We start from the raw sequence: 25195 nt of genomic DNA, 5'->3' as shown, positions 1-25195 counted from the left end.
CGTCCTTGGGGGGAGCTCTAGCTCACCGTTACCCCATGGCTACCAGGCCCCGGGCAAATCTCTAGCCCTTTCTGGACCCTTACATCCTTGTGCAGTAACTTAGGGCAATAAACAGCTTCTTTATTTTAGTACACAGAGGACAGCAATCTCTGCTAAGGGATTCTGAACATGTGTAAAAGCTAAGAAAGAATTCATCTTCTTCTCTGACATAAAATGATGGAAAATGCTTAAGAATGGACCATTCAGCTAACCTGGCTTTTGGGCTTCCTTTGGATATGTTCGAATCGGGGGTCTGTTTCTTGATCTATTGAGCAACATCAGGAAAGCTCTTCGCTGACCCTGGGCATGGTTCTGTTTCACCACTTGGAATCTTCCTGACAGAACTGCTCATTTTGTCCGGCACAGGCTCATCGGGTCCTGCCTTCCTGTGGAGGGTGCAGGACACCAGGGGCCCTGGAGCGGAGCTGGGCTGTGCAGGATCCAGAGAAGCTCCAGGCCTTTGGAGCATGTGGCCTCTTCTCCCGGCCTCTGAGGGTCTGCATGCCTGCTGCTCTGTCCATGGGGCTTCACTGGTTGGGAAGACAGCTCAGCTCTGCGTGAAAAACACATCTCACATACTGAGAAATCATGCTTTGCCCCAGGATGGAGAACACTTCAGGGCACAGTCCACAACTTCCCAGGACACTCTCTTGCTCATTTAGCACCTCAGGGTATCAGCCACGGTCATTTCATTTAAATGAACCCAGTGACCCAGCCTCCACCTTTCAAAGGAATCTGAGGAACCTTACCTGCCAAGTCCCAACTGAGTCCCTGTGACACGCAGGAACGCGGGCCAGGCTCTTGTGTAGGTTAAGGAAGTCTGAGAAGAATAAAGATTATAGGGGAACAGTCTACCTTTCTTTACAAGGTCTTGTTCTGCATCCCTGAAATCTCAGATTCAGCTCTTACAATGAAGTCCTGTTGTCGAAAGAGCTGGCCTTTTATCACCACTTAAAATCTAATTAATCCATATTGAAGCACAAAGATTTCTGTTGTATTTAGGGTGAGGGGTCATAGAGCCCTCTTTGTTCATCCTTAGACTTAGAATCATCAAGCATTGGGGATATAATTTTACCAAGCAAATTGGAAGGTAACAGATCAAATCCTTATCAAAAAGCCTAACTCATAGTTTTAACAGAGTCCTTCGTCCTTTACGTGAAACATTATATTCAAGAACAAAAACGTATTTCAGAGTGCCCGAAGAGTTAATGCCCGCGGCTTATACTCCGGGTAGCATAGAACCTCGGTCATCACACTACCGCCAACCACAAAGACAGCAACTCCTATAGGGGTGGTGACGGTTCTAAGACCTGTTGCAATGGCTTTAGACTTTAGAGCAGCAATGCAATTCATTGGACTTTTATTATCTTCATCGGGATGGGTTTTATCCATTATCACGACTTACTTGCCACATTGGAAGAACCTCAACCTGGACTTAAATGAAATGGAGACCTGGACCATGGGGCTCTGGCAAGCCTGCGTCATCCAGGAGGAAGGTGGCAGGCAGTGCAAGGACTTTGATTCTCTCCTGGCTTTGCCTGCCGAACTCAGGATCTCCAGGATTTTAATGTTCCTGTCGAATGGGCTGGGACTCCTGGGGCTGCTGGTCTCTGGCTTTGGCCTGGACTGCTTGAGAATCGGAGAGAGGCAGCAGGATGTCAGGAAGCGACTGCTAATCCTGGGGGGAATCCTGTTCTGGACGGCAGGCATCACGGCCCTGGTGCCGGTCTCCTGGGTGGCACACGTGACAGTCCGGGAGTTCTGGGATGAGACCATCCCAGAGATTGTGCCCAGGTGGGAGTTTGGGGAAGCCCTCTTCCTGGGCTGGTTCGCTGGATTTTCTCTGCTCCTGGGAGGGTGTCTGCTCAACTGCGCAGCCTGCTCCTCCCCAGCTCCTGCAGCTGCAGGGCCCTACGCCGCTGCAGAAAGGCGAACTCAGTGCCCATACCTGCACAATGGAACAGGGGATCCCAAAGTGTAAGGACCACAGAGATGTATCTTTATACATCTACTGTGATGTAAAGCTCTATGTGATCAAGGGGTCTTTTTTACATAATTCAATCTGTGATCACATTTTCTTATTAAATAACTACTTTTCTACTAGATTCTCCCACCCCCAAAATTTGGAGAAGAGGCAAATCTTAGGTCTACAAAAAAATTATTATGGGGAGCACTACAGAGATCGGAGCAAAAAATGTCACTGATCAGGTTATTTAAATCAAAATGCGGTGGTGGTCCGATATAATCAATATTAAGCTTTAATGTGTTAATTTTATATTAGAAACTTCTTTTTTGTTGCTACCTGTAGGTGATAATGTTTCTGTTTCCTAAGGAAAAAAAGGGACCAATCTGAAATCTTGTAAGCCTTCTGCATTAGCAAAAGCACATGTTCAGCCTCTCGAAGAGTGTTATTTCCACTGACCGAGACAATGGCCTTGGTCTTTGAGCAGAGGTGGTTTGTGTTTAGGAAATTCCCAGGCGGCCTGTGGGACAGGATTTTATGAGGCTGAAGGTTTTCAGTACATCAGGATGCTCTCAGATTCAAATTCCTGGTCAATCTCCTCTCTCGTCTCTTCCCTTAAAGCTTCATGTTTTAAAAAGAGAATTCCAAAACCTTTTTGCTTGATATCAATACTGACAGATCATTTGCTCTAATAAAAATTTCCCTTCGTTCAATTACAAATGCAAGCATGCAGATACACATTTTACTGGTGAACCAACAGAGATGTTAGTTCTAACCTACAGAATACTATTGCTTTAATTTCCCAATGCACAGAAATCATCCTTAGGCAAAGAAAAAACCCCAAGTATCACGCACAGCTGCATGGATGGGACGGAAAGGCACAGAGGTGAACAGACTTGACGGTTAGTTCAGGGTTGTTTCCTGTTATGTGGTATATGTAGTTTAAGGGATTTAAAAAAATTCGACCTGATTTAAGGTCTGGAGATTTCTGATAAGATTGATTTGATTAGGAGATAACTTTTCTTGAAACTATTTTTTTTTAAATGATAGCACTCAGTCTCCCCACAACATAGGCACTGAAACAGGAGAACTACAACAGATGAAAATCTGACACATGCAGTTAGTAAGATATAAAGCGGAAGGAGTTGAGCCCAAACTGTCAATAAAACAGGTTGTGCTTAGAGTTCTGAATTCTTTTGACTTGTTAGAAAGGCTGGGAACAGCAAGAAAGCCATTTATACGTTAACAATGAAAGGTTTATTACCACATAATGTTATTTCGGGGACAAGCTGTTTACTACAAAATTCAGCCCATAGAACATGAACCTGATCTTGGCCACACCTTGGCATTACTGGTTTACAGAATTATTTCCCTGTCCTTTTCTGAGACCTATTCAACATGGAATCAAACAATAGCAACTCTGGCAAGAATCCTCCTGTATACACAATGAAGAAATATTTCTGAGCTCCTAAGTGATAACCTAACTGTCACACTGCTTTCCACAGCTCCTAAGAGGCAAGAGTTAGCTTGGCTAACGCTCGAGGGACTTTATAATGGCTTTAGTATGCAGAACTGTGGCACAATTAGCTGGAATTTCATTATCTTCGCTGGGATGGGTTTTATCCTGCCTCACAAACTACCTGCCACAATGGAAGAACCTCAACCTGGACTTAAATGAAATGGAGACCTGGACCACGGGACTCTGGCAAGCCTGCGTCAGCCAGGAGGAAGGTGGCAGGCAGTGCAAGGACTTTGATTCTCTCCTGGCTTTGCCTGCCGAACTCAGGATCTCCAGGATTTTAATGTTCCTGTCGAATGGGCTGGGACTCCTGGGGCTGCTGGTCTCTGGCTTTGGCCTGGACTGCTTGAGAATCGGAGAGAGGCAGCAGGATGTCAGGAAGCGACTGCTAATCCTGGGGGGAATCCTGTTCTGGACGGCAGGCATCACGGCCCTGGTGCCGGTCTCCTGGGTGGCACACGTGACAGTCCGGGAGTTCTGGGATGAGACCATCCCAGAGATTGTGCCCAGGTGGGAGTTTGGGGAAGCCCTCTTCCTGGGCTGGTTCGCTGGATTTTCTCTGCTCCTGGGAGGGTGTCTGCTCAACTGCGCAGCCTGCTCCTCCCTGGCTCCTGCAGCTGTGGGGCCCTACGCCGCTGCAGAAAGGCGCTACCAACGTCAGCACCTGGAGATGATAAACACCCACCTGAAAATCTAAGCCAGAAGGGATCCGTGGTCTCTGCTCTTCAGGAATACTTGCTTCTCTCTGAATTTGGTAGGATTTTCTGCTACATACTCACCCATTCAGTACTTTTGATTTTCTAGATGCATTTTTCCTGTGGCTATTAGCTTCTTAAACTATAATTTCTTTCTTAGATGGTAAACGACTTTAATCTTCTACTCCGAGACCCAAACCACTCAAGGCTCAATAGCAATCATGCTCATTACTGTGGATGAGTTTTCTTCACTTTAAAATAGACTTAGTGATTGCACAGAACTGGTAAATAAAACATTCTGAGTACTTACGTATCCTGAAGGTGTTATTCATAGATATGAATCATTTTGGCAATTGGAAATGATTCTGCTAATCATTTACTTCTTTCAAGTGTTTAGGACCACCTATTATCCTGAAACTCAAGCCTCATTGGGTATTTATCTAAAATGCATGACGTCTGATTACATGAAAAAATTGTTGGCTCTTTGAAAGCTTGAGTGGGGAGAGGTATGGGCCACATCACCTCCTTTTCAATCAGAGCTCTCAGTGCCGGTACTGAGCCTTCTCCAAAAGTCAGCCACGTTCTTTCATGCCTTCCTTCCTATGTCAGAACAGAGGAGGGCAGGCAATCTGGTGTTCTGGAAGTCATGTGAAAGGACCACAAACGTGCTGCTGCTTCCGAGTCCTGCGCTCTGCAGAGGAAGGCCAATGCGCCTGGCTGTGCCTGGCTCGCAGCAGCCAGTGTGCACTGAAGGTCAGGCCCAGAACCTTCTGGACTGCTGCTCCGGGTTGGGATGGGTGGTGATGACAGAGCTCCTGTTTGGAAGCCCTTCATTCCATACGCACGGTGGACACACTCTGTCTTTTTTAGAGTAATACCGTCTAATCAAGAACTATTTACAACAAACTGCTGGCATAGGGAATTCTTCATGAAAGATTTTAGATAGATTTGCTCGGCATAGTTCAAGTAAATTCTTGTGTTTTGTGCCATTCAGGGAAATTAGCGGAACAATATATGACACTGAAATAAAGTATTAGGCAACACGTGTCTTTGTTTAAAAAACAAAACAAAACACTGAACTTTTTTTCCACCCACAAACACACGAGAAGTGCAGAAACCAAAGTTAATCTATGTGATGTATTTGCATACTTGTACAAATTAAAACAGAAATATAGTCAGAATTTAACCTGATTAAATATTTAGTTCAGTCCTGAGCTTTTGATATTTAATACAATTATAAAGTAATAGCAAAAAATTTTTTAAAAATTTATTTGATTTGCATGCTACAGACAGATTCAGCTAAACTTTGTTCATTCGGCTACCAAAATTCTGTTTGTACCTGTAACACTTAGATTCTGATATACAAAACTGTAATAACATAGTGATAATTCAAACTTGAGAACTAAATATTACATTCGTTTTACCCTGTGCAGAATAAATTCTACCTTAAAAAATTGTATTTATAATATTAAAATTCATATTGTCCATATGGTTTTGTGATCAAGTTATTAAAATGGTTTGTCACTGTGAATCATTGGGGTTAGTACAAATATGACAGGATTGTTAAAAGCTGCCTATAAATACATAACACTATTGCTGATTTTTAAAGTGTGGAGAACGATTATATTAAAGTAATTTTGTCTTTCATATTAGAAATGAGCAAATGTTATAAAATAAAACCCAAAACATTTTGGACAAAACTGTTAACGACCAGCCTGAGACAGATTTTATTCTTTTATACTTGCCTGAAACTTTTTGTATTACAAAAAGTTAACAGCTAATCTGATGAAGATTTATAAAGCTGTAAATATTCCAATATAGCCTCTTCTATGTCAAACATTTAAAATGGCCAGAACCGAACTATATATTAAACAGTACATAAATAAGACCGTAAATAAATAAATGAAGAAAATAAAATCGTACGGTACAACTACACATAATTCTATAAACATTTTTCATGGTCAAACTAAGAAGCTGGAAACAGCTGACCTTCATTTAACTCTACATTAAATAAACTTCTGTCTTTCACATTTGACCTTGACAAGGATGAATGGTGCTCTTTTTCTAGCTGTCCTTAGTCATCCAACACATTGGGCAGCCTGGAAGGACTGTGCTCAGTCACTCCATGAGGCTGGGTTTTCTTCAAAGCAGGGTCACATCCAGTTACGGCTTTAAAGACATTTGTATGTTAAGTGGTGGGAGACACTTAAAGAAAACATAATTAAAGTTCTAGGCTCAGAAATTGCTTAATTTGAATTTTGACTGTGGTAAAATGAACTTTCCAAAATATGTATAATTACTTTCAAGGAAAGAAAAATTCTTGCTAATGAGGATTCTAGCTTAGGAACAGAACTTTTTTTTTAAGGGGCCCATTCCTTTAAGATGATTCTTGCATTTCCAAAAAAAAAATTGATTTAGTTTGCTATATTTGATGGTTAACCAAAACCTGCCTCTTCCAGTATGATGGACTAAGTAATAAGTGTGGTTTCAATCGCATAAATACTCTTTATTTTAAAAGTCTTTATGCTGGCAGAGCTGTACTGGGGATGTGTTTAAGAAGTGCCTGGGTGGGGGAGCTAAAACTCCACCCTGGAGGGCACTTCAGTCCGTTTCTCTCTCTCAACTTGCTCATCTAGGAAGTGTTCTTTTGAGCAAATGACAGTCTATACTTCAAATTAATAATGTCCCCAGGCACACGCCTCTCTGCCTCCAACTGTCCTTACCACAGATGAGAGGATCTCCTGGAAATGGGGGCTGCAAAGTAATTCCTAGGAAAAGGGAGAAAGCTGTTGAATAAGGTAATCCAAGCATTTTTTGGCCTCCCTGATTCAGTCCGGACCCCTCCCCTCTGTTCCTGTCCACCACCTGTGCGCTCATGTCTCCCCTCACGCTGCCGGCACCGCTGGTCCTTAGAACACTGGCCCCTGGACCTCTGCCTGGCCCCATCCTCACACGGAGGCCAAACACCACCAGGGCAACCCATCTGACCACTTGTGCACAGCCAGGCTGGGTTCGCACCCGCCGCTGAGCCTGCGTGTGTGGTTCCTGGGCACCCGGCTCTCTGCTTACGGTCATAAATCATGAGGCCTTCGGCGGAGCCAGGGCTGCTGCTCTTTTGTGTTCTTCTATTCTTGCACCCAGCATTTTGTTTCTGCTTTCTTTAGACAAACAGAAAAGGACAAAAAGGAAATTGTTTTAAGGAAACAAAGTGCTCCCGCACAGGTGACGGAGTGTGTGCAGCCCCTGCCCTGCGTGGGCCTGGGACTCGGCACTGAAGCTCCGACTCAGGTCACCTGCACACTCAGAGAGCTGCTCTCCAGTACAGAATGCGCATGGCTGGCTGCCAGCTTCACACTCACCAGACGACAGAGGAAAAGCAAAAGCCACCTTCTGCTAAACTGAGTTATTTCTCTATAGTCGGTTCAACAGGACACACGCCGGGGGCTGCCCGGATTCCATTTTTACAAAATACAGCCCACCGGCAATACTCACAGACTGTACAGTGTCTGGGTACCAGATTCTCCCAGTTGGGTCAGCTAATTTTTCTTTTTTAAACATATAAGAATTATATTTAAGGTACTTTACAAATTAACATGTTGAAGATCTGGTGTGAAAGAAAACCTCTTTAAGGGTTGGCAGTTATGTTACAAAAGGTCCCTCCCACCCCACCGCCCCCACCGCCCCCCAAACAAGGCCAATGTTCAGTCTTTCGCCCTCCCTAGGAAATGAGCAGGTGAAGGGCTGACTTCCTCAGCCGTGTAATCATACGTCGTCAGCTGGCAGGGATGGGAAGCTGATCTTTGCTCTGGTGAAGTAGGCAATCTTCTCCCTAGGGTCAGGGGTGACAAATAAGCTGACTTAAGGATGATGATTCAGACACACTTCCACATTTTCTGGGAGGTCTGACCCATTTCCGTCGATGAAACCACCACATGTCGGGTGAAGACTCCCATTTTCATCTCCCATCGGCCCTGAATCCTGGCTGTAGGTTTTTATTTCTTCTTGTCCACCGGCCATTGTCACCTGGGCTGTCCTACTGGAATTGTTTGGCTGCTCTGTCCAAAAGCACAGCTGTGTCCTCACTTCAAACCTGCTCCTCTCTCTGGGGTCCTTACCGTGCCCCGCCTGGCCCACGGCGCACCCCTGTCACCCAGCTGGGCTCCCCCTTTTCAGTCCCCTCCCTGGCCCTCTCCACAGGGCCTCTGAGGGCTGCCCACATCAGGTCTGACCCCACCACTCTCTGTGCTTTCTAGGGGACCTGCTGGCTCCCTCACCACCTAAAATCGCAGTTGAAAACCCTCAGCACAGCACACCAGGCCCCGTGTGGTCTGAGCCCTACTCAGGTGGCTCTACCACACGCACAGAGCTCGGTGCTGACTTTAAGGCTCTCGGCCTCTGTCCCTGCTGGTCCCTCCTGCCTAGAGGCCACTGCCAGGCCTACCACCCCAAGTGTCTGGAAGGCTTGCCCCCATCCTCCCCCCTGGGGCAAACCCCGCCTCTCCTCTAATCTCCTGCTGGCTGCTGGGGGGGGGGGAGGAGGGGGAGGGGAAGAGGGGGTGCCCTAGGCATAGACTGGCCACCTCCTGTGCACTCTCTGGGTCTCGGGCCTGTGGCCAGAGCCTTCCCTGCGTGTGGCTGGCCTCCCCTCATCTCTGGTTGCCAGTGCGTGACTTACAGGGTGTCCACGGCACGTCTGTTAAATGAGTGAACAAAACCCTGACAACACAGGACTTCTCTGTGCCTTTTTGTAGCCTGCATTGATTTCTCAGTGGGATGTGCTAACTGGGGTGTGGGGTCACCCGGGGGTCCGGGAACCAGGCTTTTAGCAGGGCAGGACCCCAGCCAGCATGGTCAGTACCTCAGAAGGGAGCAAATGGAGCTCATCCCTTCGAGCTGGGGGTGAGGACTTGGTGTTTCGGGTCCTGACACCATTTCTGGTGGTCTCGGAGAGGAATGACCTCATAGTTCAGACCAGGGGACAGCCAGCAAGTGCCCGGGTGGGTGGGCGGCTCACCTGAAGTTCTGCACCTGCCGGGGCACCTGCCGGCTCTGCTCGCGGAGCCGACACACATCCTTGGAGACCTGCCTCATCAATTTCTCTGCATTCAAGCCTTGCTTCTGCTCTTCTTCTGACTGTTCAGCCTGGTGAGGAAATAAAGACACAAAACCCCCATAAAACATTCATTAGGAATTTCTGGAGACGTGCCGTGAGGCTTCCAGGATTGCAGATGGCTGTGGGGCGGCCGGGTGTCCTGCTCACCACGTCCCATGCCACTCTCAGGCTGACGGCAACAGTTTGAGTTTATTGCTGTGAAGAAATCATATCACGTAAGTGTATGTGGTCATTTATCACATCTAAGTGCCCTCAATAAGAGCACTGTGTCCAGGAAATATCTATTGTCAGTATTTTGGCGAATACACTTTTAACCTCTTAATTCACCTTTTCAACTCTTTTTCTATCTTAGTCATTTTAAAACACAGAATGTACATACCATAACAGTGCATACACATGCATAGCTCAGAGAACTTCTGCAAATCGAACAAAGCCCCGCAACCAGCACCAGACAAAGAAGCATCTGTAGGCCTCGGGGTCTCCCTTCCTCCCCACTGGGAGCACCCGGGGTGACCGGCATTCTGCCCTCTAACAGTGCAGGGAACTTAGGCCTCCTCTGTCCTGGGCAGAAATGGAACAGTCCAGCACCTACCCTTCAGGCTCTGACTTCTTTTGCTCAACACCATGTTATGAGAATCACATAGGCCACAGCATGCAATTGTCTTCGCTTGTTCATCGCTGTTTAATATTTCACTGTGGGACTTAAATGTAGTTTATTATCTGTGCTACTGCTGATGGATATTGGGTATTTTGCACAAGTGCCCAATGTTTTATTTTTTAAAACAAACATCTTAACAAATTTATTAATTAAATGTAATCAATGAATCCATTAGCTTTTAACTAAACTAAATTTAAAATCATTTAAGTTTATTATTTATAATTAAATTTACTTTCTAATTGAATCTAATTCAATTCATTGATTTTTAAGTTTAATTAAAAGTTGATGAATTTAAAAATAAAAATGGGATGATAAAAACTAGTGAAAGTTACTTTTCCATTCCATTCATTCACTTAACTCATGTGTTCATCCGATCAGCAAATATTTGTTGACTGCCTCCTAGAGAAACGTGGTGTGAGTGGTGATGGGCACAGATTCTGGTTCCGCTTGCCTGGGTTGAAATGTCACCTCTGACATTTCCTAGCTTTGTGAATCAGGGTTTCTTCTTTGTAAACTGGGAGGAAGGAGTGACTCCCAAAGCATTTGTGCAGTTTGAGTGAGTGAATATACGTAAAGTACTCTGCGCAATAGCCAACACACCATTCGCTCTACCATTTCAGTGTTTAGCTACTGTTGTTTCTACTCTAAGCCAGGTACTGTACTAGGCGCCAGGGAGACAGAAGTTCCGTGGGAGAGAAAAACAGTAACAATGACTAGAAGTTGTTTAGTAATTATTAAAAAATTAATATGTTGTAAATTCTTCCCTGCGTTAACAAATCTTCTCCCTCACTCTTTTAAAAAAATAGCTGTTAGTTTCAGCTTCACAGCAAGACTTAGCAGAAGGTGCAGCGATTTCCCACAGACCCTCTGCCTGCACATGAACATAACCTTCTCCACTCTGAACATGCTGCACGAGAGTGTACGTCTGTTACAATCAGTGAGTGTACGCCGACACGTCATCGTCCCCTGAAGTCCGTCGTCCACATGAGGGCTCACTCTCGGTGTGTGCGCTGGGTTTGGACAGATGTATAATGACATGTATTTACCATTATAACGTTCTGCAGGATGGCTTCACTGCCTATACATTCCTCCCTCCTCACTAACCCCTAGCACACACTGTTTTATTGTATCCCTAGTTTTGCCTTTTCCAGGCTGTCCTCTGCTTGGAATCATATGGCCAATGCAGCCTTTTAGGCTGGCTTCTTGTTATTTCTTAAGTCATTGCTATACCCAAGGCCCTACAAGGTGCGCATGGCGCTAGTACCAAATGTGGCCCTGCTTAGCATTTAGAATACTGGTGCTGGTTTGCAGTGTAGAGCAAAGTCTTTCAACAGGGAGATCAACTCAGGCCAGAACAAAGCAGTTGGCACAAAGAGATGGATGGAACAATAGCTCTGCTGAGGGCAGCAGCCGCAGCCTATGCGGATGGACAATCCCATCACTGGGACCCTTCTGGGCTTGAAAAAGTCTGCTACTTCTGTGACTAACTTAAGCAGTTATAAACTTTACAAGGAGACAAGACTGCTTGCTGGCATAAACGGAATGAAGGATCTTGTCTTCCCATATGCAGCCACTGTATCAGGCCGAGTTAGTGGCCAGGAAGTCAAAGAACAGGGTCTTCCTTCTGGCTTAGAAGACACGACAAAGTCAAGCTCTTTGACTGATTCACAGCCAAGCTGACAGCCCTTCTGCTACTAGGAATTCCGGCTCTGGAACACTGCTGAGACCCAAAAGGTACCCAAAATGTAGGGGAAGGTTCGTGTCCACATCGTGAGTAAATGAAAATTCAGGAAATTGACATTAGTAGAGTAATTCAGTAATTAAATATCTACACCAGTGTATGGTTCAAAATAATGAATTACAGAAACATTTACTAATGGGGAAAGCTGTTCATCATGTATTAGTAGAATTAAGTGGGGGAAAAAACCATGTTTCAGAACAATGTCTTTAAGACCTTATTTTTGGGTGACCCTTCCAAATCACACGGACACACACACATGGCCTAAAGGAGAGCTGGAAGGACAAACACCACGCTGTGGTGCAGGGGACTCCGGGGGACACTTCTACTTACTGCTTTATACAGCTCTGTGTTATGTGGATTTGTTACAATCAATGTGTGTTCATTTTAAGTTGATGAATTAATTTAAAAATTTTTAAATATTCTCAAAACAAAAGTACACTAAACTCACTTTAAATTTGAAAATAAAAATGCCATGGAACTTTTAGGAAAGGTGATATTTTACAAAAATTATGTATTTGGCAAGTACCTATGAGGAGTCAATTATAATCATGCCCCTTCACGGAAAGCTACATATCTGACACAGGGCATGCCTAGCACTTGGCTGATAATAATCTACTGAAGTATCCTCTGATTTTCTCACCGCAAACAATACTTTTCCAGATGTTTTTTTACTTCCCTTTCCTCTCCCTGTTTTGAAAGATTCTGTTTAGAAAAGTGGCCTATATTTGTTCAGTAACGATTCTCTCTTGATTATTTTGTAATTAAGTTTAGCTGTCACTCAGAGCTTCTGAATTTATGCAATTCAAGTTCAAAGGGACAAATGTGATTTCTTAGTTGTGAGTCTTATGTTTAGTAAACAGATGATTTTTCATTAGGTCCCAGGTAAGGATCTACTTATACAGTAAACACAAGAATGACTTACCAGTTTGTGGTATAGCAAATGAGTAATTCAGTAGTTATACTAATGTATTGCTACTATTCTAATTCTCGGTAACTTATAGCACGAATACACCAATCTCAGAATGGCCACCTGCTCACTGACTTGACAATGGATACATCAGAAAAGCCAGAGGAGGAAGGTACATGCTAGAGATCCTCAGGCAAGAAAATCTGGACCAGTTTCCCCAGGAAAATACATTTTATTGGATCAGACAGACAACAGGTCCCTGGGACCTTGTTCAGTGTTGGTCTCTTTTATCCCTGTGCAGCCCCGTTAACACGGTCCCTCTAAGTAGCTCAGTGGCTGCTGACAGTTTCAACTACCAGCACTTGTGTGGTGACCACGAAACACTTCACAACTTGCTTTGGTTTTGTGCAAAGTAAGACCGACCGTGGAACACAGGAAGAATTTTCTTTCCCTGCTGAATAAGAACATACTGCACTGGAGACCACATCTGTGTCTGTATTTATATGTATTTCCATCTTTAGCTAACACTATATCTTTCTCCAAAAATCTAGGTAACAGCGTATATTGTGACATTTTTGTCAGCTGTTAGTAGCCAAAAAATAGGAGCCAGCTTGCAGGCAGATAGATCTCTATGCTGAATTCTTCACTGTAATCATTAAGGTTTGTTGAATGAGGTACATTAATATCTTTAATATATAATTTTCTTAGCAGATTTGATTCTAACTTTTAAAGATATTAACATCTGTATAATTTTAAGCTTTTAAAAAGTCTAGCATCACAGAACTTTGGCGTTTTGACAGGGAAACACTAAGGAAGAAAAAGAAATTTCTACTTTGTAAGCAACATGAGGCTGCTTTGGGAAAACACGTCCTCCCACAGCACGGCTCTGCCCTTCTCACCCGACAAGTCATGATAAGCTGCCTGGTTCATGAGGATCAGAAACCACTTTTTCTGCCCCGGATTCCAGAAGAGGGTGATTAACCTTCAGTTTACGTGACGAGAGCCCGAGCTGCAGAAAGGGCCAGTGATTTACTCTCAGTCCTGTTAAGAAGCCAAAAGGACGGAGCCGCACAATCAGCCTTAATTTACAGTCCCGTGTTTCTTGCTCTGCTTCCTAAGGGGTCATAAAACACACGAGGACACCGACTCTGATTCTGTTTTTATTCCGAGCTACAAAACAGACCCAGCCACAAAGGAGGAAGCTTATGGAATGCGACCCTGAGCCCTGACAGCTCTCCTGACAGGGGGGCCAGTCCAGGATCTGCTGTGGTCTTCAATTAACTGCTTTGCTGGGAGCCATATTTTTTACGGCACTTGGCAGGCGCTTTGCTCATGGCTGGGCATTTTATGACCACCCTGCTGAAAACCTCACAAATCCCGGCACTGTGGGGAAATGGTGGAAAGGAAGCGTGTGTGAGTATGCGTGGTGGTGCGTCTGCGTGCATGGAAACAAGTGGACGTAGACATGAAGAGCAAGCAGGGGAGATAAGTCAGCAGTCATTACCCCCTTCTGCGGCCGCAACGACAGGCCCACCATGGAAACAGTCTTGTTTTCCCAGAGCTGCAGTTACAAACTTCAGTGTGGGCAGAGAAAGTACGTAACTCAGTCTAGCTCTATATACAGAGCTGGTGGAGATAAAAGATAAAAAACATCTATTCAGTCGAGTTCAAAACGGGCCCAGTGACCTTGTTTTGTGAGCTTTCTTCCCCGTTGCTCTGCGCGCCTGCCCCCAGGCCGGAGGAAGCATTGGGGGGCAGTGGGCCTAACAGCCTCCGCCCAGGCAGGGAAAGCTCTGCTCCCTGTGACAGGGAAGCCCCTCGGGCTGCAGAATCACCCCAGATTAGGTTCTTTGGGCCACCTAGCCCTCCAGTTCCACACATTTCTCCGAATCGCCCCTTCCACTGAATGAGCATTAGCCGTGATTTCATGTAGATCACAGACTGTTTCACCTAGAAGGGATCTTGGTGGTTCGGGAATCCCACCCTCTCATTTTACAGATAAGCGTATGAAGTCCTCTCTGAGCAGGGAAAAAGCAAAAGCCCCAGATATGCACGCTTCTGAAGGCATTTGTTAAGGCTGATTTGCTTTTATTTACTTATTTTTGTTTGCTGAGAAAGAGGAAGGAGGCCAGGGAAAGGCCATGGGGAGGGTCAGCGAAGTGAGCAGCCCAGGCGGGAGAGCTTCCGAGGGTCCCAGATGGTCGCGCTCATGGGCCTACAGGCCTGGCTGCACAGGCACTCGCTTCCTTTCACTTAGACCCTAGCCAAGGACCTCCATGTGTGCCAGAGACCTTTTCACTGGCTACCTTCAGGCCCGCTGGACAGCTTGGCCCTGCACTGTGTCCAATAACAGCAGTTTGTTCAGGGAGCTTCAACTCCTCCAAGGGTGCTTTACACAGAGCTGATATCGGCCCCCCTTGTGATGCTCACAGGGATTATTATCTAGGAAAACGGAGCCCTCGTGCGCAGAAGGCCGAGTACAAAACTACCTGGGCTCCTAATGGCCCTTGGGTATTCAGATGCATCTTCATGGTTAGCCAAGCTGGGATGTTCTTGATGAGAACTGGAAAATGCAGACCTCACTCCGAATCCCACACTCCAACCCTTCCGCTCAGATCCTCTTGACGCCTCTCGACCTTGCCTGCTGCCTCGTGGCACTTACGTCCCTTCCCGGAGCCCTGGGCCCTGCCACAGCTTCCCCTGTTGAAGCCATGAAGTGCCGTGAGATCGCTTGGGGCCACACTCGCAGGCCGGTGGGGCAATCCTTCCTTCCTTCCTCCGCTGTGGACGGCTAAGGGGCAGCCAGCAGGCTCCGGAGCCCGCCCTGTGGGCTCAGGCCGCCTCTCTGCTCGCCAGGGTGGCACCCCTAATGATGGGGCGCGACAGGAGCGTCTGTCCGGGGCTCTGCGTCGCATGGAGTCCTCCTCCGGCTTCTCTTTCCCCTTGGTGTCTCTGTCTGCCAGCTGATCACGGAACCCATGGACGGCTGGCCCATCAGGCAAAGCAGATCGGAAAACCTCTACTAAGGAATAATTAAATTTCTAAGCAACATCACTAATGCAACTTATGTAAAGATGATTAAGATCATCATACACGTTTATTATGAGGCCAGAATCATGGATAGGTAAGTGTCATTTAGTATCTAAACAACTGAAAATATAAAAATGCAGCACTATTTCACAGAAAAGAATTCTTAAGGGTCACTCGTCTAAAGCCACTTTCCAGAGCTGGAACAGATCTGCTTATGTCTCACATTGGGCAAGACTCGGGAGATTTCAGCTTTGAAATTTTGCATTCTTGATGTAAATGGAAAAGCCCATGGTCTCTGAAGCATTCGTGGGAACTTCTGAGTCCAAGCGACCAGTTCCCACCTCCCGTAAATGAGCGTTGCTATGTTGGGGAGAGAAGCCTGCTCCGAAAGGGAAAGGCATCCAATGTGGCATGAAAGTCACCTCCACCGCCCGGGGCTGGTTGCACCGGGCTTTGTGCACAGTGTGCAGGCTTGTGCTGGGGTTTCAAGGAGGCAACCCCCCCCCCACCGCCGGAGTAGCACTTCATGGAGACACTGGCTCTGGTCAGTTTCCAGCTGGCACCTGTTTAGACGCTGGCTTGCAATAAGGACAATCAAAATGCTAGTAAGTAGGAGATGAAAGGGGAAAATAGCACCCGTGCCACACAAATGGGTGCCTGAATGACAGAGATGATAGTTTTCAAAGAGGTCACTTATTGGGAGTTTAGCTCAACTTCATATTATGTTTGGAAAAATCTGCCTGAGGTCCCTGTGATTACTCCTGCCACTAAGAACGGTGCGAGAGGTTGGTAGATGGCCATGAGGATGGACAAAGGGCAGGCAGGCATCTTGGTGGCCTGGGAAGTGGGAATACGCCACTTTCTCCACATCATCGCCATTATTTTCCTAGATCATGGTTGTGAACATCACATAGGATGTGGGAACAGAACAGCCTAAAGCTCCTGCTTCAGAACAGCTGAGGCTCACGTACGAAGCATGGGAACCCTAAGTGATCTGATCTGACATCCCTGGACCCTGCTCCTCCTGGAACTTGGTCCCAGGGCTGCCACGGCACAGCTGGGCCCAGGGGTGCCCACGCCACAGCTGTGCCAACTCCCAGGGCAGGGCACAGGACTGCAGGTGGCTGAGCTACGCTGGAACTAACAGTGCCCACAGTCAGCTTCTTGTCATCTTTCCATGCTGTGTTTATCTACTCGCTAGTAAGTTAAGGGGAAACCCTGTATGAAACTCAAAATAGGCTAAAATCACGGCTGGGAAGCAAGATCAGCAGGCTTCAAGGAGGCAGAGGAGATTCTCACCAAGACTGGATGGAATATCCACCACAAGGCACTGTTAATACCGAAGGAGCCCCGTGGTGGCCTCATCCCTGCCCTGGGCCTGTACACACCAGGTGGGATAGGGTACTGAGAAGTGGTATGTTTTGCTGCTTAAACATTCCCTAGTATGCGGTGGGGACCTGATAATGGGGGGAGTCTAGTAACCATAATGTTGTTCACGTAATTGTACATTAATTATATAAAAAACAAAACAAAACAAAACAACACAACACATTCTTTAAAAACTGCTGATAACAGTCTGAGACTTACTCCTTAAATTTCTGAGCTCCGCCTAGGATTAGTACCACTAGCCAAGCTGACTGACTCAGTAACCCTACAGTAACATACGCTATGTGAGCCCAAAATAACTTTGGGCCAAAAAGAGAAGTTTATATTACGGACAAAATTTTCTATTCGTTTAAGGAAGTATCTAATCTACTTCACATCTCCATCCGCAGGGGTTAAAGGAAAATAATGTCTTAGCCTTTGTAACATTTCAGCTATGTTGACAATTCCACTTGTATATCATATACAGATGTGAACGCAGGCTCCTAAACCCAAATATAAACTCTAACCTTGAGGGGACAAACCAGTTTCATAAAGATGAAGCTCTTCACATTTTTGGTTGTGTTTAGGTGGCAGAGCAACAGAAATATTCCCTTAAAGATACCCTATTTTATGAATCAATGATTTTCTCCTAGTTTGTACACTTGTGAAAACATACGGTGGAATGCTTGGGAGGACACCAACATATGAAGTGTGAGCTTTCCTGAAGGTAGGAAACAATGTGAAAACTGAGGAACATTAAAATTAGCAATGCATTTATAACTGGTGTGGCTAATGAATCTTGGAGAGCTACATAAAGAAAATTCAAACAAGACTTATCGTGAAAGTTAAAAGTAATACTGCATGTGCCAAGCCTCATGTGGAGACCAAGTAAAATGCCAAGCAAGAAAGCAGGTTGAGCATTTCTCTCCTGGAGCCAGTGACAGAGCCATGTCCCCCCGCTGTCAGGTGGCCAGCAGGGCAGCAGCCGTGGGGCGGGGACCTCACACCTGCACCGTGGCGGGGGGGGGCAGTGCTACCCTTTCGGCAACACCCCGGGAAAAACAGGCCTGTAACAACGGGAGGAAAGGGGTTCCCGTTCTAGGCCCAGGACTGCAAGACGCGGTCAGCGGGCAGGGGGAAGCTGGGTACCGCCTCACGCAGGCTTCCACGCAGACGCGGGGGACACCGTACCTGCTTCTCAGCCTGTTTCAGGAGCCTCTGGAACCTCTCATCTTCCAGCACGCCCGCGGGAAGGTCGGTCTCCCCCCGGGCTTTCAGGTCCTCCAGCTTTTGCCTCAAGCCCCTGAGGGCCTGCAGCTCATCGTTGAGGCGGCTCTGCCGGGTGAGAGACGCCTGAAGGTCCAGCTCCAGGTCGAGGGACGTGCGCGCCGAGCACCCCTGTGCTGTCCTCCGGAGGGCGGGCTGGCAAACCGCCTGGGTAGGGGGGAAACCGAACGACAGGCACCTCATGATACCCGTAGGCATTATCCCGCCTTCCTCCCTGGCACGTCCCGGCTTCCTTGAGCGGCGCGTAACTGGCCAGGTGGCTTGCTCTGGCCACTGAAAGGTGAGTGGGTCATGTGTCTACTTCCACGGAAAAAGCCTTTCAAAGCCAGGGTGAGATTTGTGTATTTCCGTCTCCTGCTAGCGACACAGCCCAGATTCAGAGATGGAGGCCTATCAGCTCGGGTCCTGAGTGAGAACAAGGAGCCGAGCATCCGGCCAACCTGAAATGAACAAGCGGCTAAGCAAGGAAGAAACCTTTACTGTTTTAACCACTGAGATTTTTTAAGTTGTTACCCTAGGACAGCCTAGCTTAGCCTGACCGACGCATCACGCAAGCCTGCCCTCTGCGAAAAACAAATACATTACAAGGAGCTCACATTTCCTGCATTTCAGGCCATACACCGTCTCCCCACAGCCTAGGCCTTCTGCTCCCTTTCCTCGGGGCGCAGCCAGAACGTAGCTGCTCAGCAGGGCCAAGACGCGGCCCGCCTCCGCCTGTCCATACGCCTAAATTCCAGCTCCTTCCCCGGCGCCCCGCGGACTCACGGTGCTCTTTCTAGGGCCAATCTTAACATTTACCAAGCGTAATTATGCAATAGGTATGAATAAAGGTTTGCTGGAGGTTTGTAGGCAAAACACCAGGAGGAGAAGACACGACTTCTGACCTTGAAGACTGCAGACGGGGAGCCGGAGGAGGCAGGGCGCACCGGGGCACTGAAGGGGCACCCAAGGGGCACCTCCGGGCCACGGGAGGTCAGGGGAAGGGCAGCACGCAGGCGTGGCTCAGCCTCGCTCGAGCAAAGGAATTCAAACGAGGCTGGGTGAGACTGGGTAAGCAGAGGGGAACAAGGAGAATATTTCTTGCCAGGACTGTTGGCAGAGGGCATGGAAAATAAGAGATTACGAATAGAAACTGGTCCTGTGTGATACGGGAGACAAGGGATCAAACCGGAGAAGCATTCTAGCCTGAAGATCTGGAATGACGGCGGTGCTCATGACAGACGGGGGCAGAAGGCCTGTCTATCCCTCCTCTTACTTGGGGCCTCAGCCCAAGTCTGAAGAACGCTCACTGTCGCCTCCTGGCCGGGCACTATGGCCGTGGCATTCTCCAACGGCCTGTGGCATTCTTACCGCGGGGTCCCTTCCCCCAACCTCCGCTCTAACAAACCTCCTGCACGGCAGAATCATCTAGCCCGCTATTCTCTTTGACCGACTCGCTCGTTGTTCAGAATCAGACATCCTTAACTGGGCTCCAGCGGGCACGTGCCTTCACGCTGCCGGGAAGCGCTGTGCGCAGTGGGCTCTGGTAAACCGGGGTGGGCGGGCTCCGCGCCCCACGCCCGCGGGTGCTCCCCACCCCCGTGCCTCGCGGCTGGCACTTGGCTTCTCCAGGCAGGTGAAACCTCCCCGGATCTTTGCAGATGCTCGCTCCCTTAGCTTCTACACCTTTCATGTTATAGCTCCTAATCACAGTACCTTCGCCTCTCATTTCTACCAGACCCTATCAGTCTTCTCTAGAAGCCAATCACAGGCGTCTCCCAAATGTTTCGGGATTGACCTTTGTCTGGTTCAGCAGTTCTCACAGCTGCGTTTAGGAGTAACCCGACTGTGTGTCAGCTCGGCTCAATTCATAAACGCTTCTGGTTAAAATTGCTCTGAAGGGCGCCACCATCCTCTAAGAGTATGTGCTGTTTAAAAATGCAGGCAACTTGTAAAGGAGATGAGAATTTTCATTCAAGAGGATGGAAATTTAGGTGCTTTAAAAGCACCAAGTTTGGTAATCTGAAACATCTACATCTCCAAATTCCCTGAGAATGCTGATGCTGAATAAATGCTAGCACATCTACCTTTAGAAAAAAGAAATATGCTCATTACTTTCAAGTCACTAGGATGTTGAACTGGGCACCCAAGGGCTGCCCGTCACTCGGCACGCAGGCATTGAGCCAGTCACTGGTGAGGATGATGACCCCAATTCACCTTTCTAGCCTTTACTCCTAACCTCCCACCCACGGGGACCACGCTCTAGCTGAGCTCGATCCCCCCTTGTCCCATGAATGTGTTTTCCTGCTGTGTCATTTCACGTCGCCTACCGACAGCCCCGGTACCCATCCTCCCTACCTCCCACAAAGCTACCATTTTCCTTTGAGGTTGTACCCAGGGGAGAAGGCCCAGACCGGCCCTGTGAAGCCGCTCGGATTCTCCCGACCAGAGAAGCTCATCCCTTCCTCCCCACCGGTGTTCCCGGGAACGCCTCCTCGGGACCCAAACCCCACCGGGCAGCTCAGAACAGTGTTCGTGCTTCTAAACACACGTCGTAAGCCGGAATAAAACGGCTTAGGGAATTCTACTAAACAAATTACTAGTAAGCAGATAGCTTCCCATTAATATTTCAGCTGTTGGTAAGCCAATAGGAATTTTTGAGTGACTTCAACAACCCAACTTTTTCATTTACTTAAACATCCTCTCAGACCTGTCCTTTAAAGCTCATCCAGAGATCTATGGCTTCCAGGAACCCTTGACATGAGCTTTCCCATCCACAATAATCTGAACCTTCTAAAAATATCTGTTCTTAAGCAAGTTACTAAAACGGTGTACTGCTTTACCAGAACGTCTGCTCCTCTGAAAAGGTCTGCAGAGCCCGATGTGGTGCACGGACAGCGGCTGCAAACCCCTCGGCCAGTGAGCCCCTTCTCCATCGCCCCCGCACACCATCTCCTGGATCCAAAGCGACGATGAGTGTGGGCTCTGAGGCCCACCCTCTCTCTGCCCCCAGAACTGATGTGACACTGGCGTCCCTGCACCCACACTGGCTTCATCCAACAGCCCAAAAACAGGGAGCAATGGCGCTCAGCATTTCTGGTATTTATGCCTCACAATCCGTGCCAGTGGATTAGACAGTGGGATGCTGCGGGAATACGTACCCTTTTGACCCTCAAACTGCGCCGTTCGGTGGAGTTTCTCACGAACAGTGACTTTTTAGCCAGGGTTGAGCTGTCACTGTCACTTCGATTCAACTGGCAACAAAGGATTGAAAAAAAAATAAGCTGACTGCATTAACAGTCCAGTGGAAGTTTAAATACAGGTTTATTTAAAAAAAACAAAAAATCCTCCCTAACAAGTTTTTCTCTGTTCTATGCTTTGCTTAAATGACTTAACTTTCTTATAAAATTTAAACAATTGCCTTAAAAAACTTATGAATTGCCAATTCATATTTTGAAATAAGATTATCCTTTGTATTTTTAGCTAATTAGCAATATTTATTTTCTAAAGACAGCTCTGTATAATGTCCAGAGCTCGAGGCCAGAGTCCAGTCACAGTTTAGTACAATCTAGAACACTTTCAGCCCAGACAGCCCTCCCTCCTGGCTGCCTTGCCCATTTCAGGTCTTGGCCAAATGTCACCTTCTCCGTGAAGCCTACACGGAACCCTGCTTAAATCTGCAACCCTCAGCCCTACCACTCCCAACCCCCTGCACTTGTTTTCCATACATGGCATTGCCCCATCCAAGACACGTGATAGTCTGTTCATCGTGTTTATTGTTTCGTTTGATTCACAAGAACGTAAGTTTTGCAAAGGCAGAGCTCTGGGTCTCTTTTGTTCACAAAGGAATTCCAAGTATCTAGACACATGCTTAATAGTAGGTACTTAATAAAAATGTTGAATTGAGTGAATAAATTTAGAATTTTAAAGGCGTTTTCTAACTCATTTTATATTATTAAGGTTGTATTACTAAATGTCGTAAGTACTTCTGGAAGTAGAATTTGATAAACTGATGCATATACCACAATATCTGTCCCACAACCATGAGTCTGATTCAGGGTCTACGGGCATTATTAAAAGATGACTTTATTCTAAAACCCAATTCATAATTTTTCATTCAGTAGGACTATGATAGAAATACACAAAATATTATAAATCTCAAGTCCCTTGACGTTTCTAATTACAGACTGAAGTCCAAATATACTTAGTAGCAAGTCCTTAATTTCACTTATTTGCCAAATAAAGGGGCACTAGAGCCAATGAGACACTGAATTTGGGAAAGAAAAGAAGCCCAAAGCTCGAACCAGAAAGGAACCTGAGCGTGCATTTGTGTCTGCAGTACGGCGCTCTGGCCATTAGTGGCCATCTGGGTGGGTGCCCAGGGCGCCACGGCCTTACCCTGCAGACGTGCTGGTACCGCTGGCCCGGCGAGAAGGTCTGCGAGCGCACGATCACGCTGCTCCTCACCACCGGCCGCTGCCGCCCGCTCAGGCTGCTGCGGTCTTTGGGCCGAACGGCCGCGCTGGCACCTGCCTCGTCGGTGTTCGTCTCTTTATCAACCTAGAATCGAAGTCAGAAGTTTGTCAGGAGCTGAGAGGTGTGGATGTTTTGCTTCTTCTAAACAGGAAAGGAAGATCTGATCCTACAACAGAGACTCATCGCGTGCCGGGTCACTTCTGAGAAAGGCTTCGCCCTGCTCCTGGTGGGAACCCAGGGACACGGCTTTCTACCGCGTTCTTAGGAAGTTTCCAGGGTGGACAGGAGAGCGTCACCCGTAAACAGACGTGCCGCCTCTAACAGATTAGACCTGAGAAACGAAGGTTCAGCTTTACAGAGGGCAAATGTAATTCTATAAAGAATCTTATTTGGGAAGCCTGCATCATTAAACATTACTCAAGGTGCCGATTAGTTTTTTTCAGAATAAATGATAAAGGTAATGAAATACGAGAAAATGAAAATACTCTACAAAGTTACAGGCTTACAGAGAATGCAGTGATATGTATATGAATGTTAACAGCTGCTGCAAAGCGTTGTTAGGATTCTTACTGGATATTTGGAAATGTAACAAAAAAGTAAAATTTAAGTAAGAATGGAAGTTTCTCAAAATACAAACTGTACAGGCATAGGAGATGTTTACTGTTGATCCTGGGTGTACAACCTGACCCTAAACCTGCCTCCTGCTGGGATGTTCCTTTATAAGAGGAAGTCTTCAGTCAGGTAAGTATTATTTGCCTCAGGAATAAAGAACTGGAATTTTCTAGACTCTATTACCCACATCCCAAGTTCGCCAAGGTCCTCAAAGCTTGAAAATGATCTGCCCCTTTGGGGATGGTGGGCTCAGCATGTCTCTCACTTAACTAGCAGAGGTCCTGCTCACTAACCTGGCTGGCATCTGCGCCTAAACAGAGTCATCTGTCACCTTCCAGAAGTGACAGCAGTCAGAACACCAGTGCCAAAATGAACCTCAAATGTTTACCTCATGTTTGAAATGGAAGGAAACTTACATTTATGAAACTTATTACAATTAAGTAGTCGCCTTGGTATGATCCAGGAAATTCAAGATGCTTTTAATAAATATTCACCGCACGTTTACAGAGATCTAAAGAGAACTATTTATCTTCTTATATAAAGTTGGAGAATGACTACTTTGGGGCTATTTATAATTGTATTTACAGTGTTTCTGACAGCCTATTTCCACAAATGCCTATCATGATAAGCTCTGGCATGGAATCGTAATTCACCCCAACAGACCAGTTCAGCCCGAGGGGGGCCCGTGGAGGTGGAGGTCTGTGTAGGAGCATGCGGTTGGGGTGCTTACAAGCGTGGCTGCCCCGGTGGGGGGCTGGTTCCCCAGGTCCTGGGCATGGTTGTCCCCTCCCCGTGCTGTGTCTTTCTCCATCTCAGGCATACGCTGGCAGGAGCTTATGTCTTCTGTACAGCCACTGCCCTCTGGCAATTGACCTTCAGCCTCTTCTTCGGCCACAATTTCATCAGAGGCCTCTCTGAGCATGGTTAGCCTGCAGTGGGGCAGAGCAAAGCACACTGTGGGCCCGGCTGGCATCTCTGTGAACAGTGCAGCCCTGGCATGGCCCGTTGCCTGGGCAATGACCTATGGCCTCACACACAAGGGCTGAAGCCATGTCTGTAACTGGAACTTTTACTACAAAATGCTCATAAAAAATAAGATTATCACCGTACTAACAATCTGCAGCACAATCACTGTAATTTGGTACTAAAAAAGGTTATTTAAATTCATGAAATTTGACCTAGTTCCTAGATAATAACATAGAAATATTCTGAAAAATCACATATAAAGTTTAATCCCACCTTTCAGAAATACTGACCACTCACTGTATTACAACCTGGTATTAGTTATTCATTTATTCTAAGGTTAATCATACAACAGAATGGAGTTGTGCTCCCTGAGAGTGAATAAAGGCATATGGATTAAAGGTACGCACCGTCAACAGTGCTCATGGTCTAGCAGAGTAAAGTCCCGTGTAAAGGCAGTTTGAATATGGAAATAACAAGACTCTTAATGCTGTATAATCTTGCCTTTAACAAAAGTCATGGCATGGGTTCAGGTGCCACTGCAAGTGTGGCTCCAGAATATAAATACACATATAAATACAGAAATATAAATACTCTGTATAAACTGTAATGGCAGGAAGCAAGAGCATCAGGATGGTTTAGAATATTTCATGCTCTGTTGAGTTCTGTGTTCTTAGAAGGGAAACATTTTTGCCACGGGTAACTGAAAGTGGAGCTTTGACTGTGATTGGTGACACACCGACAAATTGGCACAGATTAACTGGTAAATGCTTAATTGTGAAATGAACATGGGGGGCCAAGCAATGAGTCCAGAGTTATAAATTCCTTTATGTTAGGTACTAAGTGTG

At 46.6% G+C, this 25195-nt stretch overlaps 3 protein-coding genes across 3 annotated transcripts in view; 2 read left to right on the top strand and 1 right to left on the bottom strand.

Moving 5' to 3' along the window:
• The first annotated feature begins 544 nt into the window (after nucleotides 1-544).
• On the top strand, nucleotides 545-2694 carry LOC118916850 (putative claudin-24). The gene has a single exon (XM_036894127.2). It carries the CDS (start codon nucleotides 1358-1360, stop codon nucleotides 2018-2020), a length of 663 nt encoding a protein of 220 aa, XP_036750022.2. The 5' UTR covers nucleotides 545-1357; the 3' UTR covers nucleotides 2021-2694.
• A 115-nt stretch (nucleotides 2695-2809) lies between these two features.
• CLDN22 (claudin 22) lies at nucleotides 2810-5224 on the top strand. Its single transcript, XM_057505079.1, has one exon. It carries the CDS (start codon nucleotides 3556-3558, stop codon nucleotides 4216-4218), a length of 663 nt encoding a protein of 220 aa, XP_057361062.1. The 5' UTR covers nucleotides 2810-3555; the 3' UTR covers nucleotides 4219-5224.
• A 109-nt stretch (nucleotides 5225-5333) lies between these two features.
• The window catches only part of WWC2 (WW and C2 domain containing 2), a 144335-nt gene continuing 124473 nt past the window's right edge, over nucleotides 5334-25195 (bottom strand). Inside the window, exons 18-23 of the mRNA XM_036894125.2 lie at nucleotides 24115-24313; nucleotides 22695-22856; nucleotides 21458-21550; nucleotides 18222-18464; nucleotides 9231-9358; nucleotides 5334-8045 (exon numbers count right to left, since the gene is read on the bottom strand). Coding sequence (XP_036750020.2) covers nucleotides 7979-8045; nucleotides 9231-9358; nucleotides 18222-18464; nucleotides 21458-21550; nucleotides 22695-22856; nucleotides 24115-24313 — 892 coding nt within the window. The 3' untranslated portion in view covers nucleotides 5334-7978. The remainder of the gene's footprint in view (nucleotides 8046-9230; nucleotides 9359-18221; nucleotides 18465-21457; nucleotides 21551-22694; nucleotides 22857-24114; nucleotides 24314-25195) is intronic.

The sequence above is a fragment of the Manis pentadactyla genome, chromosome 7 (genome assembly GCF_030020395.1).
Source record: "Manis pentadactyla isolate mManPen7 chromosome 7, mManPen7.hap1, whole genome shotgun sequence".
NCBI lineage: Eukaryota > Metazoa > Chordata > Mammalia > Pholidota > Manidae > Manis > Manis pentadactyla.
The sequence above is the reverse complement of the archived record's forward strand: the minus strand, read 5'-3'. Positions and strand labels throughout refer to the sequence as shown.